At 40.2% G+C, this 20,982-nt stretch overlaps 1 protein-coding gene across 2 annotated transcripts in view; it reads right to left on the reverse strand.

The window, feature by feature from the left end:
- The window catches only part of mrpl45 (mitochondrial ribosomal protein L45), a 48,401-nt gene that overhangs the window by 9,976 nt on the left and 17,443 nt on the right, over positions 1 to 20,982 (reverse strand). Inside the window, exons 3-7 of one of the 2 annotated variants that reach the window (XM_047043895.1) lie at positions 16,952 to 17,069; positions 16,342 to 16,440; positions 14,218 to 14,266; positions 7,258 to 7,407; positions 6,975 to 7,148 (exon numbers count right to left, since the gene is read on the reverse strand). In XM_047043895.1, the coding sequence (XP_046899851.1) occupies positions 6,975 to 7,148; positions 7,258 to 7,407; positions 14,218 to 14,266; positions 16,342 to 16,440; positions 16,952 to 17,069 (590 nt within the window). The remainder of the gene's footprint in view (positions 1 to 6,974; positions 7,149 to 7,257; positions 7,408 to 14,217; positions 14,267 to 16,341; positions 16,441 to 16,951; positions 17,070 to 20,982) is intronic. The other variant, XM_047043898.1, reaches the window with a different exon arrangement.

A 20,982-nucleotide genomic window follows, 5' to 3' on the forward strand; every position in this document is an offset into this window, starting at 1 on the left:
TAACTGCGCTCTGCCTCCGCAGATGATATGGGCACCACCATCAGAAACTTTACTAGTGCCTCTACCGGCTGCTACTACACACTAACAACGTTACACATGCTAATACGTCGCTAAAATCGCCTAATCAGCTGCGCAGTTATTAACTGATGCTTGTGGCCTTACGTAAGGAGAGTGGTGTTACACAACATTCAAGGGCAGCTACAAACCCCTCCCCCGCCCTGATTTTGGGAAGGCTGATCACACCTCCATTCTTCTCCTCCCTGCATATGAACAGAAGCTTAAACAGGTCAAACCGGTTGAGAGGTCAGTTCACCTATGGAGTGACGAGTGTGTGACGACCCTCCAGGACTGCTTTGACACCACTGACTGGCTAATGTTCAGGGAAGCAGCTGATGGGGACATTAATGAATACTCAGACACTGTCTCCAGCTACATCCAGCAGTGCATTGACGACGTTGTCCCCAAGAAGGTTGTCCGGTCTTTCCCAAATCAGAAGCCCTGGGTTGATGCCGTGGTCCGGGCCAAGCTGAGAGCCCGCATTGTCGCCTTTAACTCTGGGGACCCTGATGAGTACAGGAAGGCCAGACACGACCTTCTGAAGGCCATCAAAGCAGCGAAAAGGGCTTACAGGACCACGGTGGAGTCCAGCTACCATGGCTCTGACCCCAGGCGCATGTGGAGTGGACTTAAAGCCATTACAGACTACAAAGGGAGAGGCTACAATGAGACCCAGTCCTCTGTCCTACTGCCAGACGAGCTGAACTCCTTCTACGCTTGCTTTGAGAGAGACAGTGACCCCCCTGCAGTGGAGCTACCTGAAGGCCAAGCCAGTGGTGTGCCTACACTAACTGTAGCTGAGGTGAGGCTGTGCTTTAAGAAGATCAACCCTCACGAGGCACCTGGCCCAGGCGGCATATCAGGTAGGGCCCTCAGGGGCTGCGCTGACCAGCTGGCAGGGGTCTTCAGTGACATCTTCAACCTCTCCCTTAACCTGTCTGTACTCCCTACCTGCTTCAAGAGGACCACCATTATCCCTGTGCCCAAGAACACCAAGGTCACATGTTTGAACGACTATCGCCCAATAGCACTGACCTCTGTCATCATGAAGTGCTTTGAGCGGCTAGTCAAATCATTCATCTGCTCCTAGCTGCCCCCCACACTGGACCCTATGCAGTTTGCATACCGGTCCAACAGGTCTACAGACGATGCCATCGCTCTAACTATGCACGCTGCTCTCTCCCACCTGGACAAGGGGAATACATGTGAGGATGCTGTTCATTGACTACAGCACTGCATTCAACACCATCATTCCCTCCAGACCTGTCTCCAAGCTTGTGGACCTGGGACTAAGCACCTCCCTCTGCAAGTGGATCTTCCACTTCCTGACGGGGAGGCCACAGGTGGTGAGAATCGGTGACCGCACCTCATCCGTTCTGATCACCAACACAGGCACCCCCCAGGGCTGTGTGCTCAGCCCTCTCCTGTTCTCCTTGTTCACCCACGACTGTGCGGCAACGCGCAGCTCCAACCTCCTTGTCAAGTTTGCTGACGACACAACCATCGTGGGCCTCATCTCTGACAGTGACGAGTCAGCCTACAGAGAGGAGGTTGACACCCTGACATCATGGTGTCAGGACAATAACCTCTCTCTTAACATCAGCAAGACCAAGGAGATGATTGTGGACTATAGGAGGCGGCAGGAGGAGGAGCATGCACCACTACTCATCAATGGATCGGAAGTAGAGAAGGTCAGCTGCTTCAAGTTCCTCGGGGTGAACATCAGCAATGACCTCACCTGGTCTGTTCCCACGAACAAGGTGGTCAAAGCGGCCCGTAAGCGCCTCTTCTTCCTGAGGAGACTGAAGAAGTTTGGTATGGACTCACTAACTTTTACAGATGCACTATAGAGAGCATTCTGACTGGTTGTATTACAGTGTGGTATGGGAGCTGCACAGACCGGGACCGCAAGGCCCTACGAAGTGTGGTCCGTTCTGCTGAGTTCATCATCGGCAGGAAGCTTCCAGCCCTACAGGACACCTACCACACACATTGCCTAAGGAAAGCCGGCAGGATTCTAAGAGACTGTTCCCACCCATCCTTCAGTCTCTTTACCCCGTCGCCTTCTGGCAGGCGTTACCGCAGCAGACTGGACAACAGTTTTTACCCAAGGGCCATCAGGCTTCTGAATGGACACTGATATGGACATTGTTTTTCTGCACACTAGTCACTTATACACTGTCACTTTCAGCTACTGGTTGCTCTATCAGTAACGTGCACTACTGTACCTCACTGTACCTCACTGTACCTCGCCAACAGGCTCCTGTATGGTCATTGACATTACACTATTGTACTGTACTCCACTTAGGTTAGAATAGGTTATAGGGTTGGAACAGGTTCTTGTGCATTTAGGGTTAGTATAGTGTACTATCTATTGTTATCTGTAATTTAGGAAGTTTTAGTAGATTCGATTTTGTTTTCACTAGGGAAGGCAAAAAGTCACTAAATCTTGTGACAATGGGCCTCATTCTCGAAAATTTTCTGAAGTTTCTTCTGAAATGTTTCTTACGGGCTTCGGAAAAACAACATAAGAAAAAGACATCCGCCAAATTCATGAACGCTTGAAAATGTGTCCCTACGCAGCAGATGTTTTCTGAGCTGTGCTCCCCCAGAAGAGATTTCTTAAGTTGAAAGCGCGTCCTCGTGTTCCTGAATTTGCATACATACACGCCCCGACAGCTCCTTATAAGGGCACACAACAGCAGTGACGTGTGCAGTCAGAATCAACAAAATTAGGAAAGCAACAGGAATGCACGTTATGTCCAAGCGAAAAGCAATTGTGCCATATTGTATGCCTAGGGTGCACACTTGTCCCTTTAAATAGGTCGAGTGATCAGTGATAATTGGATGTCCTGGTTGAATTTATATGATGTTCAAGTGCAAGTTAAAGGTTTTATTTGTCACATACAACATCATACCAGTAAGATGAGCAGTGGAATTGTTCTCCACTGGATCTACAACATCATACCAGTAAGATGAGCAGTGGAATTGTTCTCCACTGGATCTAACAGTGTGCGTATTAAGCAAGGTAAATTCTTATAATTATTTGAATCCGAGGATGTCTGTAGAGTTGATGTGAACGCAATCACCAACGGTTTCTCACAAATTCATTAACACTTCTAACACAGAGAGTTTTCTTAAATGCGGTTTTTAAAGGAATCGCAATTGAGACAACTCTGGCCAATTTACGACTGCTACTTTGAGTTCGGACAGTCTTCTGAAGTTCAGAACAAATCCCAGATGAGAGAACTTTCATGAATGCCAAATCTTTTCCAAAATCCAATTCAGAAGAAATTCCTTCTTAAATTATTTTGAACTGCGTTCGAGAATGAGGTCCATTGTCGTTAAATTGGCAACACTGGACAAGCAGCTAATGCTGCATGGGCTCCACTAAAAGTTGTCAACAAAAAAAGTGGACTAGCTACGTATTGTAGGGGGTTAAATATTGGCCAAACAACCAAAACGAAATTCCCCTATGGTTTGAAGGAAGATGGGAAACTGAACAGTGCATTAGCATGAATCAAATAATGCCAATACAAATAGAATTGCTGTTATTTGATTCTATTGGTTAAATCAGAACAAGAATGGTCAAAGTAAGGTTAAAATTAAATATTCATATTATAACATCGCAAATGAATGAAATTAATTACAAGGCAAACATGTTACAACATGAAGGTTAACTCTTACCTACACTACAATGATTATTGTAAACCAGAGATAGAAAGCATGAGGTGAGCAAGGATTAGGACAAGGGAGAACTGAGGAGATGAAGAATCCACAGAACAATGCATTACAATTCCTTTTATACACAAGGACAACCAATCAGACCGTCCAGAAACTCCAGACTTGAGCATATGAGAGGTGGGGGCATGTTGACAACCACCCTTACAGTATGGAAATAGTTTTGTTTGGGGCAGATGACAATGAGAATATAGTCGTTCACCAGAAAACAATTCGCAAACATCACAGTTCAGGGCTCTCAAGTTTTATCAAAAGTTTGGCATGTAATGCATGGCGTGAGACTTGAGCCCTGACCATTCATGTCCTTTATGGTTTGCAGCAGACTGCAAATGAGGAGAGGGCACAACAGGCTTAGCATTTTTACAGAGGATTTAAATTACATATTTTGCCGAAAGGTGTGTTTTGGAGTTTAGGATGTTTATTTACGTTTTGTGCTTGTAGCGCGTCCAAAATTTAGAGAGCCACATGAAGCGTATTGAATCCACTCTTTGTACTTCTTATAAACTACAAATGATCGATAAGTAATCTGTTGAGTTTGCTTAATGTCTTTTTTTAATACTTTAGGCCAACATGCATAGTGTATTAATGCTCTGTTGTTATAAGTAGGCTACAGCCTTAGACTAGGTGACTCTTACTGTCAACAAAGGAGAGTTGTTCAGTAACCTTTATATATTATAATTAATCAACTTGCTCTACAAGAAAAAATACACTTGTCCCGGACAAGCCTTAATGTTGAGCCCTGTAAGGGTGCTCCGATTGATCGGTCGCCGTTCATTATCGGCAGATAATCATTTTAAATACTCAGGTACTTGCTATAAAGGCGAAAAACAATATTTTGACTAAGGCATTTTATAGTCTAAAGTTGTAATTTATAAAGACCGTTTATTCTGTTTTTATTTAAAAAAATCATCAGGATAGTTCCATTTGTTTATAAGGTGTTTTCAATAACCCAGCATAGGCTGCTATGGTTTATGTTGCGTCTCTAAAAAGTGTCTCTAAGAAAGAGAGTGGAATATGTAAAACATGTTTCCTGCCACTAAATAAACAGTTGTTGTTAATTCATGATATTTTATAATAACTTCATTGCTATTCTTAATATACATTGTTGTTAACAATAGTTAGAAGATAATGCTACATGATAAACAGAAGGCTTCAAATACACTCCTTAAATGGTGATCGGTACTCTGTATTGGCCGATAATACTTCTCACGATCAGTCCCAAAAATCCTGATGGAGCACCCCTACTCAAAACACCCCAAAATGCCAGAAGACTAGCCCAATATTTTTCCAACTTTCAGACATCTTTGCCTGATGAAGTGAAAATGCCACCCTTTTGAAAGTGACAACTTTGAAGCGTGTTCTGTTAGGCCACCTATGCAGAGATACATTCTTTAAAGATCCTGTGAAGTCGAATTGAAAATGGGTTTTAAGTTCATCACACCACAGAAGAATGTGTTGTTTACTACCCATCCAAGTCTGAAGAAAAAAAAAAACACAGACAAGTATGTTAAATTAGGCTTTGAAATCGTGAGAAAATCAGCAGTTTTCTCTGCTTGAGACTGGGGGGGCCTGTCGCCTGATGGAGCTGAAGGTCTGCTCCCTCGAATTTAGCAACAACAGCAACACTAGCTAAATCAATTGCAGATATCAGAACAGCCATACCTGCAGTCTCTGAGTGTTTTATGTGTTAATTACTTTGTCTTTGCATTGTATCAGCTGAGTAATAGAATGCAACCGTCTGTGATCTGACGTAGATCGGTCACAAAACCTGAGCTGAAAACTGAAGAAAAACAGTCTAACTGCACATTTCAGTGCGATGGTTTTCACGCTTTGCACATGCTTTCAGGAACTCAGTTCACACATATATAGTGTACTGAGAAGCAAATCATGGAATTTGCTTCACAGCATCTTTAAGAATCCCAATCTTACAGTAAAAAAAAATTAAAAAGGAAGAATCTGATTGTTGGGGGGAATTTCTCCAAAAAAGACACTTGCATCTCACATTTGCAATATTTGGACTGTGCCCTGACAATAAATTAAGAACAATAAATGTTTTGCTAGGAAAACTGGATCTATAAGACCATTGAATGTTTATGATGTGTGTTTATACTTTTGACGGAGGAGAACAACATTATCATTGTCAGCTGACAATAAAATGTTGATAATTCCGGGATACGCATTTATAGATTAACTGCAGTCTAACCTGCAACTTGTGTTACATCAATTTTATTTGCCCTTTCTTGCTTTTAACCAGTAGCACTGAGATTTTAGTTAATATAAAGTGAATTATAAATATTATTATTATTTATCATCATTTATAACAATTGTTTTTTTGCTGAATTATTGAATGGCTAGACAACAAACATTTGACTGAAATAGTCACGCACTATTAACACGGAAATTAATGACGTTTATAATATTGAGTGACTTCAACACTAACTAACTAACTAACTATCATAATATGCAAGAAAAGGAAAACAGTAAAAAAAAAATGCAAACAGCGCCTTTTCACCAGATCGTGTTACATTTCAGTATAGCTGGAAGGTTATTTGCAACTTTTTCAGAATACCGTCAGTTAGAAGCCATGGCCAGGTTAGCAGTGCTGATGACAGGCAAACCATTGAATCAGCTTCTTTCAAAGGATTTTCTTTATGGATGAAATGCAGGCTAGCTAACTGAAAGACCATATAAAGTGGATACATATTTCTGTATAGATTAGTTAATTTTGTTACATGAATAAATGTGTTGACGGATGGAAAAACTCTAATTAAACACCAAATAAACTAACCAAAATTACCATCACCAGCTGCATCATGGGCATGACTGCATCTATATTATCATTAATCTTGTGTGTCTGTGTGCCAGTTGTGATCTAAGAAACGTAGGTACCATAGCCACTGAGAAGAACTGTCATCACCAGCTGCACCATGGGCACTGCACTATAATCTACTACTATCTATAATTTAAGACATTTGTGGCACAATCATCTCACTCATCGACTGCATCAATGGCACTGTGCCCTATCGACAATTCCAGGAATATGTGTGTGTCATCTCCTTCTTTACGGGCACTGTGCACCATCTATAGTACCAGAAAGCTGTGTTTTTGTGTCTCACCGACATCTTAATCCCCGACTGCATCACAGGCACTGTGCACTAGTTATTCTTAAAAATTACCTTAATGATGGGATCTTTGGCTGGAGCCCACGCTGGAACAATCTTGCCATGTAACCTCCAGCGGCCATACAGGTTGATGAGGTGCCTCTCCAAGACCAGATACTCCAGGACATCCTTAGGCTCTTCTTCACTCCCCAGCATCAGTCTCCCAAAGCGGTCATAGATAGCTAGCGTCTGATGGGGAAGGAGGAGATATCGCTGTATGAATTGTTCTCAACCATTACAGATACCCTTACAAGTAAAGTGAAAAACTAGCAGGAAAAAGCGCAAGTATTTCGGTTACCTGTCTGGAGTGTATGCGTATAGTCACCTGACCATACAGGTTGCCTTTACTGACCATGTCAGGGCACCGTGCATGTACCACCTTTGGTGGTTCAAGTGATTCCACAAAGTTCCAACGCAGCGTCTTATAACGGTTGGCCCTCGTCATTTCCTGCAAGAGTTATAATTGCTTATGGATTTTGTCTTTGAAGGGAAACTTAGAAACTTCTGAATACATATGCTACAGTCACAATAAGTGCCCCCCAAAAAAACTATCTTGGAGTACCCTAATAATAACATGGACTGCAAAAAAGGAAAACATTTTTTTTTTTAAGTTGTTGTGTTCTCTTCATTTCTATATTATCTTTGTATCTATTAAATATACCAATACATATTTGGAAAATAGTCCAGTAATAATGAAAATGCAACAAAAGTTATTTTATTGTATCATACCCCTAAAGGTATCGTCTTTAACATGTGTTACGGATAAGTCAGAAGGGAAAGTCCCGAAATCTGTGAAATTAACATTATAGATCGGTGTTTTAGGATAAATCTATTGAGTTTAACAGTGTAGGGTGGTTTAATATTGGCCAACAACTAGGTTATTCTCCAAGGTTTGAAGGAAGAGGGGTAAACTAAAAAATATATTTACACTAACCAAATGTGCTGGAATTGCAGTTATTTGACTATGGGTTAAATGAGAGCTAGGATGGTCAAAGTACAGTTAAATTAAATTGATATTTAGTAACATTGCATATTAATTCTATACATTAAGGCAATCATGTTACAAAGTGAAGACTTTAAATCTTACCTACACTACCATGATTATTGTCAGAGAGAGAAAGAGGTAAGCAAGTAAAAGGAGCAGGAGAAGCGAGAGCTGAGGAGAAACCCTCAGGAGATCAAAATTCTAGAGATCAATGCTTCACAATTACCTTTGTTGTGGGAAATTATTGATTATGGGACAGCTAGGCAAGTAACTTAGGCAGGGTTACACCAGGCCAGAGTGATGGGTCTAAAATGGCTGACTACTACACAGTTATAATACTACGCAGTTCATAAAACTCCACTCTGCAGACTGGTTCTGACCAGAACAGTAGAAAGAAAATGGAAACAGCTGGGTTTGTGTAAATACGCCTAGGTATTGGAAAATAACAAGTAATTAGGGTTGCCAGAACTCGTGATGAAGGATAGGATAATTCGGGTCGAGAAGAGTTTAAGTGGAGTTGTGTTGCTTCAAAGACCGGGCCTGGGACATTTAAGGGGGAGTCAGTAGAAATGGGCTTTTCCAGCTGTTGTAGAAGTTCATTAACAATATTACCAGCCAAAACTCCAAGCACGTAGGATATGGATGTGATACCGTCATAGAAATTCCCAGGGCAGGGGAATCATCCTCATTTGGGCTATAAGACAGGGACATTGGGGCTTAGGTCTTTGTTTTTTCCTTGTACGTGTAGTGAACGCACCTTGCCTGCTGAATAAACCATCGAGCTGCCTTCAGCTTTTGAAAGATATTTTGCCTCAGACTACTTTTTTACTACTTCTTCAAAAGGACGTCTGTTTTCGACAACACCTTTATACCCAACTATTATCTGTAGAAAGACCACATCTTGACCCTTATCAAAATATGTCTAGCAATGCAAGTTTCCTCTGTCCAGCAACTCCAGACTTTAGCATATGAGAGGTGGGGGGCAGGGTGACAACCAGCCTTACATAGTGAAAAAGATCAATTTTATTTTCAACATACAGCTAATAGTACTGTAGGTATGACCAAATCTTGTTAAGTTTCAAAAGATTGCGACCCCCACCTTTTGCCTCACATGACCCCAAAGTGTGTGACTCTTAGTCTCATGGCTGACCTCCAAGTAATAAGTTCAAAATTATATGTTGTAGGGTATAGGCCTAAAGGGTGTGTAAGAGGCACTGACAATGTTGAATGCTTATTTCATTTGTTTGATGTGCAAGGTAATACAACATTTCTCTATGGGAAAACACGTTGAGAAAAACACTTGGCCATGAGTACAGATAATCTACTTGAGCTTTCCAATTTGTTTATCGTTTTGATGGCTGATGAATATGGAGTTAGATTAGTTTCATAATTCAAACAAACAAACGCAACACGATTCAAACAAACGTAACACGATTCATACAAACATGACACGATTCAAACAAACAAACTTAACACGATTCAAACAAACATAACACGATTCACAAATGTATTTCGTGATTCACAAATGTAACACGATTCACAAATAAATGACCCTATTACATTCGTTTGCAACCTGACAAACACAAGTTACAAATCCCTGCATTCGTTGGTGTGAATCCCTGCATTCGTTGATTTGGATTTTTGGAACTTTCCTGACGCGCTTAGATTCACAAATGCATGTTTTCTAAAAGATATCCTCTGCAGCCTATCAGATTGTCTATTCCAATTTTAGCCAATCACATTAACGTGTCTATGTGGTCTTCAACAATCTGCCATAATGACGGACATCGTCTCCTTCAGATCACGAGCAATGTCGTCTGGTAGCATGTAGGTGAAATGTTGCTTGTTAAGCTTATTAAACCGATGATCATACGTGATTAAATATTGTTGAGAATGGCAGGATTCATGTTTAGTCATTTACCGTGTTTCCTAGGCTAACGCAGAGCCCGTCTACCCATATTAGACATTCTCCGGTGATTGGCTAAAATTGGAGACATCTGATAGGCTGCAGAGGATATCTTTTAGAAAAAATGCATTTGTGAATCTAAGCGCGTCAGGAAAGTTCCAAAAATCCACACCAACGAATGCAGGGATTCACACCAACGAATGCAGGGATTTGTAACTTGTGTTTGTCAGGTTGCAAACGAATGTAATAGGGTCATTTATTTGTGAATCACGTTACATTTGTGAATCACGAAATACATTTGTGAATCGTGTTACGTTTGTTTGAATCGTGTTACGTTTGTTTGTTTGAATCGTGTTACGTTTGTTTGGATCGTGTTACGTTTGTTTGAATCGTGTTACGTTTGTTTGTTTGAATCGTGTTGTTTGTTTGGATCGTGTTAAATTTGTTTGAATCGTGTTGCGTTTGTTTGTTTGAATTATGAAACTAATCTAACTCCATAGATGAAGGCTTGTCCTGCTTAAAAAGCTCCAGTCTGCTGTGTTTATGCCTTGGTTTTATGAGAAGCCTTTGAAAACCCATTGAATCACATTCACTGTTGACTTTCTTCATAGATGCTGAGGCAAACTGATCACCCACGTCCTCACCTGAATAGCATCCATGGACTCATAACTGCTCAAATACAAATGTAACTTTCAGCACTGACAACAAGATACTTGACATTTAACTTACAGAAATTGATTGCTTTGATCTGTGCAGTGATTAATGCAAGCATCTTATTGACATGTGGGAAATAACGCAGGCACCGTTTCATGGTTTGTAGTTGGTAGATGACCAGTAGTCTTGAGATGTTATCAGGTGAATGAGGACTTTGTTAAATCAGTTTTCCTCAGAATCTAAGCAGAATGTCAATTCAACAGTACTTGTTTTTCCTTTTTTAAAGGACCAGGCTTAGTATGGCCATCAGAACTACAAATTATTGGAAGGCACAAGTAGGCTACTATCTATAACTAGAGCTTGATTTTGGCAGCAGAGAGACAATTGTCATTGCCTCCTTTCTTGACAACAAACTTTTTCCACATTGTTATGTTACAGCCTTATTCCAAAATGGATTCAATTCATTTCCCCCCTCAGAATACTACACACAATACCCAATAATGACAAAGTAAAAAAGGTTTAATATTTTTTGTAGATCTGCAAACCAAAATATAACATGTACATAAGTTCACAACCTTTGCTCAATACTTTGTTGAAGCACCTTAAGCAGTAAAAACAGCCAGTTTTTTTTTGTATGATGCTACAAGCTTGGCACACCTTTTTTTGGAGAGTCTCAATTCTTCTTTGCAGAACCTCTCAAGCTCCATCAGTTTGGTGCACTGTCATTTTCAGATCTCTACAGAGGGGTTCAATCAGGTTAAAGTCTGGTCTCTGACTAAGCTATTCACAGAGTTGTCCCGAAGCCACTCCTTACATTTACATTTAGCAGACACTCTTATCCAGAGCGACTTACAGTAAGTACAGGGACATTCCCCCGAGGCAAGTAGGGTGAAGTGCCTTGCCCAAGGACACAACGTCATTTTGGCACGGCCGGAAATCGAACCAACAACTTTCTGATTAATAGCCCGACTCCCTAACCGCTGAGCCATCTGACTCCCTCCACTCCTTGGTTATCTTGGCTGTTGGCACAGTCTGAGGTCCAGAGCACTCTGGAGCAGGTTTTCATCAAGGATGTCTCTGTACATTCCTGCATTCATCTTTCCCTTGATCCCGTCTCCCAGTTCCTGATGTTGAAAAACATGCCCACAGCATGCTTCACTATAGGGATGGTATTGGCCAGATGAGGAGCGGTGCCTGGTTTCCTCCAGACATTACGCTTGGCATTCAGACCAAAGAGTTCAATCTTTGTTTCATCTGTCCAGAGAATTTAGTTTCTGATGATCTGAGATTCCTTCAGGTGTCCTTTACTGCAATTTTTAAAACTAATTATGGAGTATTTTATGTAGAATGCTGAGGAAAAAAATGAATTGAATCCATTTTCGGAATAAGGCTGTAACATAAAATGTGGAAAAAGTGAATAGCTGTGAATACTTTCCAGATGCATAAGGTAGTCTTCCTTTGTTCATGGATTAGCCAAGTACAATGTCAATTACATGCTTGCATTTGCCTTACTGCACTGATAAAAGTTTTGAACTACTGTGTCTGGCAGAATATCGGCTCTGTACTGACCCCAAATATCAATCAACCTCCTCCCTCAATCTATCCTAGTCACAATTTTCTTTATCAAAATATCGCTACTAATAATGTATGTTACTGATGTTGACAACACCACGTCTTGTGTCTTAAAAGAGGTACTACTTTTACGCCATAGAAATATGTACTGTAGCTGTCACTTACCATCACTGCAATTATAGGCATGTTTGAGGATACACAACTAGGATCCCACTTTATGCAAATACACAGCTATTCAAGCCAAGTATCAAGCTACTTTAGACAGACTAACTTTCCCAGTTGTTGAATGTATACAATAAGGTCTAAGAATTCTCAGCTTTAGGGAAGCTCAACAAAAATCTACATTTGGAGCGTTTTACATTATATGAACATTTTTGCATAAATTATCAAACAGGGAATGAAGTTTGTTGATTTAATTGCAGAAAAATGTACAGTACCAGTCAAAAGTTGAAGTAAGTAGGACCCGCTATTCCACAAAAATGATTAGATGACCATGAAAAGTAATTGGAGTGACGCTAGCCATCTGCGTCGTGAGTTGAAATACCGAAATTAGCCTCAGGGTAAAAAGCGGAAATCTGCAAATGCTGTTGACTTTATATATGATTTATGACAGTTACGGTTATGTAATTCCCCAATTTCTACAGGAATAACTATTAAACCATATTCTAGATATATCGGTCAAAAGGGTTTGACTTCATAGCCGTCGCTCAAAAGGCGTAGGATCACATTTGTTATTTTCAAATTGTTCCCTTCATGTAATTCCTTAACACTTTTTTCTCTCATTCTGAATATCGAGGACACAAAATCTGTTGTTTTTGTTGCAATTGTTATGAGGTTAACCCAAATGTTGGCGTAAAATGCCGGACTAAAACTCCTCGTGGTAGTTAAGACCAGGTGAACTTGATTACGAAAGTAAATAATTTCCCTAGGTAAAAACTGTGCTTTTCTTGTTTTTAAATTTCTAAATTTAATTCTTTGAAAAGTCGCAGAAAATTGCTATATGACATTTATTACTAGGGAAGGCAAAAAGTCACTAAATCTAGGGACAAAGTATTTAAATTGGCAACACTGGATAAGTAGCTAATGCCGCAGGGGCTACACTAAAAGTTGTCAACCAAAAAAGTGGAAGAGCCATGTATGGAAATACTTTGGGTGTGAGGCATATGACAATGAGAACATCTCCAAAAACAAGATGATTTGCAAACATCACCATTCATGTCTTTTATGGTTTGCAGCATTTTGCAAATGCAATACCTAATACTGGGGCATACAAAAGGAGGGAAAAACATGGTTAACACTTTAGGCTTTTAAATTACATAGTTTGACGAAATTTGAGTTTGGCATATATATTTAAATTTTGTGCTTGTGGCGCGACAAATTTAAATGGCCCCATGAAGCGTGTTGAATCCACTCTTTCTACTTCTTATAATTTATGTTCAAGTCAAGGCATTCATATTTTTGAGCTCTACAAATGATCTTTTGTCATCTGCTGACTTTGCTTAATGTCTACATTCAGTCCACACAAATGTGTTACCTTTAGGCCTACATGCATTGTGATTGTATTAATGTTCTGTTGTTGTCATAAGTAGGCTACAGTCTTAGATATTGTAGGTGACTTAATGTCAACAAATGAGTTGTTCAGTAACCATATTTTATACATTTTTGCTTTGGTATTCAAAAATGTTATTGAATACCGTGAAATTTCACTGGTATTGGTGGAGATTACTGACATTTTGGTTCCGTGATATCACTTGTCTACATTATACAAAGCATTTGTTCGTTCAGTTAATCTACAGCTGGTAGCCAACCATAGCCTATATTCTACACAGTATAGCCTACCATTTTATAATCTGTTTAGTAAACTTTCTCTAGTTCTTTGAGTGCCGCTAAGGTAGAGAAGCGCTATATATTATATTATATTTAGTCATTTAGCAGACACTTATCCAGAGCGACTATATAAACGCAGTGCATTCATTTACATTTGTTATAAAACAAGATAACAAAACTTGATAGCTAGTGTAAGTGAAGTGGTCAGGTGAATCCTTTTGCCTCCACCTAAGCTCCACCCACATAAAAACATCACCATTTGTATTAACTGAAAAAGGGTCTATAAATAGGACAGAACATAAGCAGTAACTTACAGGATAACACCTTTCTGTGACAAGGGAATGGAGTTTCTCTTTATTGAACCTAAAAACAGAAAAAATTGATTAAGGCCCAGTATTAAGCATCCTTAAGCAGTCCTAAACTAAAAACTAGTGCTGTCAAACTACTAAAATATTTAGTAGCGATTAATCGCATTAATGTCATAGTTAACTCGCGATCAATCACACATTTTTATCTATTCTAAATGTCCCTTGATTTCTTTTTGTCCAATATTTTTTTCCAATTTTAATGCTCCATCAACATGGATAAGTGGATCGGATTGCTTGGTGCAAATGTTGTTTTTTTAATTGAAAACAACATTGCAATCGCCCGGCTTTGACGAGGGGGCAGAGAATTTGCATCAGCTGTGTGCTTGGCTATGAAGTGGTATTTCAGACTGGACGTGCTGCGATGATAGCTCAGCCCACAACGACAAAACACACATATTGCTTTAGTCTTGTCAATGGAACCATTTTCCAACTTTTCTGAAGATTCTGAACTTTCCATTCAGAAGGTTATTCTGCCCTACAAAGGCAAAAGACCGTAACTCGCCGAAGTGTAGAACTGAGAAAAACGACTTCAAAGTTTTTGCACTTTCAAAGTAGTTGTCCTGCCAAATTTATTTTAGGTAGGACACTTAAAATCTAGCAGTTTGATGTTTTAGTGATTACACATTATTTAAATTAGAAATCTTGGAAATTGTTGATCTTAAACTGCACTTTTGACCCCTATTTTGAAGTTACAATAGTATCCTATAGTCTATCGTAAGTGGTCATGCCAAGGCAAAATACAGTAACTTCCGTTTCTTCGCTCACTTAGTTGCTCATCACGATATAAACTCTGTATTTTATAAGCCAATGTAACATACACGTGGATACCTGTCACAAGACTCACAAGACAAGGGTGTTTTTGATTTAACTGCCAGGGTAAGATACTTACAAACGACTCATGTTTGGGATGTTTGGTGTTGAATGCCAGCGAGTAAGCTAGGCTAATGCTAGATGTGTTTGTTGTTGCTAGGTTACGTATTAGTTCAATTGAAACCGTAACTCCATTTGAACGTTTTTGAGTGCCGCAAAACAAAGGCAAGGTCCGTAACTGATGTTACGGCATTCTGCATTGGCTTTCTAAAGCCAAAGCAGGCTTTTGGAAGTTACGGTGAAGACAACAACCTTATTCTCTCTAAAAAACAGACAAGTTAATTTAAGATATTTGGCCACATGATAAAGCAGACCTTAACTGTTCCGAAAATGGAAAAAAATAATTTTCGACAAAATTGAAGTTACGGTCTTTTGCCTTTGCACGGCAGTATTGGCATCACTTTCGGCGTCTCACGCTCACCATCCACTCAAAACGTTAGCCTATTACTCTTTAGCCGGCTCGCAAGCCCAAATAAGTGTGTGCGGCGTGCCTGTTGTTTTGTTTCCGGTCTAGCTAGATCCGGTGTGGTGTTGTAGTTTTTATCGTCAGTAGTTGCTGCAATAGCATGTGAAAAAAACTACATCGTTTGCTAGGCCAAAAAGAACGTTAATCGCGCGGTACAAAAAATGGACGCCGTTAAAATGGGTTCGCGTTAATGCCGTTAATAACGCGTTAAACTGACAGCACTACTAAAAACATTTTCAATGGAGATCTTGATTGAATTTCTCTCAAATTTCAATGTCTGGAAAACTGGGCCTTCGATTCAAAGTATGTTTAAAAAAACTTTTATGGCACAGCGCAAGATCGGTAAAAACTCAATAAAAGGCTTTGTATTATATGAGATATTTCAGTGCAATTATTGTATATATATAGTTATTTTTCACATTGCCATGGTCAGATTGACCGGTATCTGGCCACTCCATTCCAGACAGAATACAAACTGAATGCTTCTTCCTTTAATAGTTCTTGTATAGTTTTCTGCTGTGCTAAAATAATTGCAAAAGGGTTTTCTAATAATCAGCCTTTTAAAATGGTAAACAGAATGTGCCAATTTGATGACATTTTAATGACCAAACGGTAACTATTCTTTTGAAAACAAGGACCTCTCTAAGGGATGGGAAACTTTTGAACAATGCTGTAAATCTCACCAAGCATTATGCACAAAGCTTTTATGTACTGTCTGTCTCTGAATGCCTTACTGTGTAAGAACGTTGTGAGCTTCAATGTAAATCCTCTGAGCGTGCCCTGGGAACTCTTTTGAGGTAAACTTTGTGTCGTGCTCTTTGATCTTACGTATCCTAAAGGAAAAGTGGATGTCAGTGTTCAAGGGTTAAAAAAGACAGCTCCATACCAAAATTCATATTTTCCTCTTAGGTTTACTGCCATTTTCCATCTAGATTGTTTTGATGCGAGTTTCCGAGTTTTGAAGTTATTGGTGTAGAGATGTTGGCCTTCTCTCAAATAAAATGGAACTAGACGGCACTCTGCTTTAGCCCAAAAACAATCTTTGGCACAAAAAAAAACTCAACAGCACTGTCTCAAGATATAACATATCAACATTTCTTGTTGCAAACAGTTTCATGTAAAAACTTTCTCAGCTCATGGATGAGACTCGCTTCCTTCTGTGTGGTAATATGGTTAGCAGGTGTAGTTTGGTAAACATCACTATGGCCAATGTCTGCAAAACTCGCACCAAAACGATTTAGCTAGATAAATAACACTAAAGGTATAATTAAAACAAATATATATATATATATATATTTTGACTGTCCATTTAACATGTAAAAATATTAACAGACTACATCTTACGCTAGCTGAGAAGCAGCACTTTGTCTAATCTGCTCGGTCCGCTGTTTCAAACCCTCTTTAGACAAACTGGAGAGACGGGAATCACCCTCTGGTGGGATGTAGGGATCGAAGACTCCCGCTGCCAGAGAGAGAAAGAGGGAGAAAGAGGAAGACATTGATTAACACTTAAAACCGCTAATACAATGGTTCACAAACGGCCTTTTAGCTTAGTAATAGATACCCAGCTAACACATGACGTTGCGGCAACGTTGCCAGTAAGTGCTCAGTTGGTAACCCGCGACGTTACCTTCTGGCAACGTCGTGGCAACGTCGTAGCAACGTTATAAAGGGAATGTTGCCAGTTGGTCCCATGGGCAACGTTGCCACAACGTCGTACCTTGGTCGGCTGGTTACGTTATTTTTAGACCAGTGGGCAACGTTGCCGCGAAGTCGTACCTTGGTCCGCTGGTTACGTTATTTTTAGACCAGTGGGCAACGTTGCCGCGACGTCGTACCTTGGTCCGCTGGTAACGTCATTTTTAGGTCCGTGGGCAACGTTGCCGCGACGTCGTACCTTGGTCGGCTGGTTACGTCATTTTTTGGTCCCATGGACGACGTTGCCGCGACGTCGTACCTTGGTCGGCTGGTAACGTCATCTTTTGGTCCGTGGGCAACGTTGCCGCGACGTTGTACCTTGGTCGGTTGGTTACGTTATTTTTTGGTCCGTGGGCAACGTTGCCGCGACGTTGTACCTTGGTCAGCTGGTTACGTTATTTTTTGGTCCCATGGACAACGTTGCCGGGACGTTGTACCTTGGTCGGCTGGTTACGTTAATTTTTGATCCCGTGGACAACGTTGCCGCGACGTTGTACCTTGGTCGGCTGGTTACCTTATTTTTAGACCCGTGGACAACGTTGCCGCGACGTCGTCCCTTGGTCGCCTGGTTACCTTATTTTTGTCGCAGGACAGCGGTTCTTGACTGCAATATAGTGGTTTATATATATATAAATGTAGACACTGCATGTAATTAATGTGCTGCTCAGCCCCAGCAGGTCATTGGTCATCAATGTTCTCATATGCAGACACATAGTGTAAATTAAAAAAGACAGAATGTGGAATATCATTTAGTCTTTCATTCTTTACTATAAACATGTACAAAAGCAATCAATGTGTGATGAGTAACATGATTAAGCAAACATTATTTGTAGGCTATAGCACACCAAAGCTGTATGACACACAATGCAAATGTGTGCTCCAATAGTTTTGTAATACAAAATTGTTAAATGTGACCAAAAGGTAAGCAACTCTTAAGAGTTTCATTTTCAAAGACAAGTCACCACAGAATATTACAATTCTTCCTTAGCAAACCTGCCCCTCAGTCTGCCCCTGAGCAACAACTTTGCGCATGCCCATTTCAACGCATTGCTGAAACTGGGCTTCCTAAACAGTTTTTGCCAGGGTCCTACCGTCTTTCACACAATGGATTTTACCTGGAAATAAGTTACTTCAAAGTTGAGTTTCTTTACAGACATAGTTTTAAATATATAAACAGATTTTTAGAAATTGGATGGGGCATATAGGTTTGAAATTGAGTTGTTTATAGCGTTATATCAGATTAACATTGTTTACGTTAGGATTTCGCTAGCTAGGTTAAACCCTCCAGAAAGTTATTTTGAAATACTGAAAATGCATACATGTTATCAAAGTTTAGCGTCTGATAAATCACCCTCAAAAGAATCAGTGAAAATAAACGTTCAGAACTGTTAGAAAACCTTGTCCCAAAATAGTTTATTTAGCTACAGTAGCTAGCCCTGAATTTTCAAAGACGCTAGCGCGTGGCTGATCACGTTCACAGTCGGTCATGGCATGCACAACAATGGCGTCTGTAGAAGTATCATGTCACTAATTCTTCCAATTTGTACATGACATTTGTTTTTGGATACGTTTATTCGTTTTAACCTTTAGATGCGTGAGTTCTAAATATTTCAGACACTTTCACCAGAGTACGTGAGTTATTTTTCCAAAACGGAAGCTATGTAGCTTTAATTAGCTTCCGTTACCTAGCAACCTAAGATAATACTCGTACCAATGCTACTACTTGCTAGTGTTACTTGTTAGCCTACCAATTGTACATTTTGAAGCCATACTGTAGTGTTTATCATATAGTTATTGCCCATCGGAAAATAGTTGGTTGGAATGTTCAGAATCACACATGTGCTACGCTGTGGGGCCCTGCTTTCGAACATATCACATATACGATGCTTCTTCAATATCAATACTAATAGGCTACTGTGTACGTAAACTACATTCCACTTTCATTTCTGTACAGGTGATCCGACCACCATCACAAGTACTGTGTCCCTTGGAAATTATGGTAAAGTAATGAATGACCGTTTATAACAGTGACAATAATTGTATGAGCCATGGCAACCCTAAAGGCTATGCTTTGAAGCAAAAGTATGACTTAAAACGTTTGCATCACCAGATGCCATACCTCTAGGTGTCAACTCTGGTCTGGTGGAGGAGAACCCATAGGGCGCCCCGGAAAACAGCTGGCAGCCAGGCAAGTGCAAATATAAGACACTCAAAAAAATATTCAAACCATTGCCATTGTAAGGCATACCTAATTGTAAGGCATACTTAAGTTGTTCTGATCGTGGGGGGAAACATATTTGTCAAAACAACAAATGTTGTCTTACTAATGCTTTGTATACCCCATTCAGCTGTACCATCTTGGGCAAAGACCAATCAAGGTAACATTTGTTATGTACATCAATGTTACAGCTAATCTAGAAGAACCACAGTGTATGCCAATCATGCAAACTCTTGTAAACTTGTTTACTTGTCTTTAATTACAGACACATTACAGGTTATGCTCCGGAAGATGGAGACATTGGAAGAGAACCAGCGAGAGGCTCTCCTGTTCAGGCGACCACAGGGCAGACACACTGAAGAGGTGCCAGTGATGGACCTACAGGTGGCCCAAACACAGGCTGAACTTCAAGACCTTGAGGAGCGCCTTATGGTGCTGGAGTTGCGAAAGAGAGCGGTAAGTGTTTGGAGATCCCACAAACTATGGCTTACACGCATTCAACGTTCACATTGGTGCTGACAATAAGTTCATGACTTCTAATTCCAGACGCTGTGATGAAGTAGAAGACGGGACTGGGAGAGAAAGCTGTGGAGCTCCGCATAGAGGAAACACTCAAACACACCCCGGCAGCCCATTCAAAACCAGCCAGGTGAATGAATCATGTTTGCAACTTCCATATCCAATCTTTCACGTGGCTATGACACAAATGTAGAATCACATAATATTTTAATTGATGATGTATATTATTTTAGATGTGATTTTTTAAGACTTGTATAGCCCCTTTTCACACGTGCGATTATGTTAATCGAACACTAACTTATTTTGTGCTTCCTTGTCAGGGCCATCAGACAGGACTCATAGCGGGGACTGGAAGAAGATTTTAATTCATTTTTTGCACTTTGTTTGTTTGGCACTTTTGTTTTGCAGTGTTTGTTTTGCAGTGTTTTTTTCTTTGCAGTGTTTGTTTTGCAGTGGCACTTTTTATCACGTATGTATATATTTTGGCCATTTTAGTTTTTATTGTAAATGTTACATGCATACTTTGTGCATTGTCATTTTAGCAGACGCTCTTATTTACAGTAAGTACAGGGATATTCCCTGGAGGAAAGTAAGGTAAAGTGCCTTGCCCAAGGACACATCATTTGGCAACCTTCTGATTTAATAGCCTGATTCCCCAACCGATCAGCCATCTGACTCCCCTTTAGTATAGGTAGACCACATATTTAGGATTCCTATATGGTGAATGTATATACCTTCCTGCCAAAGTAAATTCCTTGTCTGTGCAAACTTTCATGGCGATTAAAACACTTTCTGATTCTGAAATGCTGCCTCGTTTATGATTTAGCTTGAGTCAGAATACACATCACACAAACATATTCCTCCTAAGGTTGGCTATCTATTATACCAAAACAAGTAGCCTTCTGGGCAAATGAGGTCTGCATATGAAGGTTACTTCATA

This window comes from Hypomesus transpacificus, chromosome 21 (assembly GCF_021917145.1).
Source record: "Hypomesus transpacificus isolate Combined female chromosome 21, fHypTra1, whole genome shotgun sequence".
Lineage (NCBI taxonomy): Eukaryota > Metazoa > Chordata > Actinopteri > Osmeriformes > Osmeridae > Hypomesus > Hypomesus transpacificus.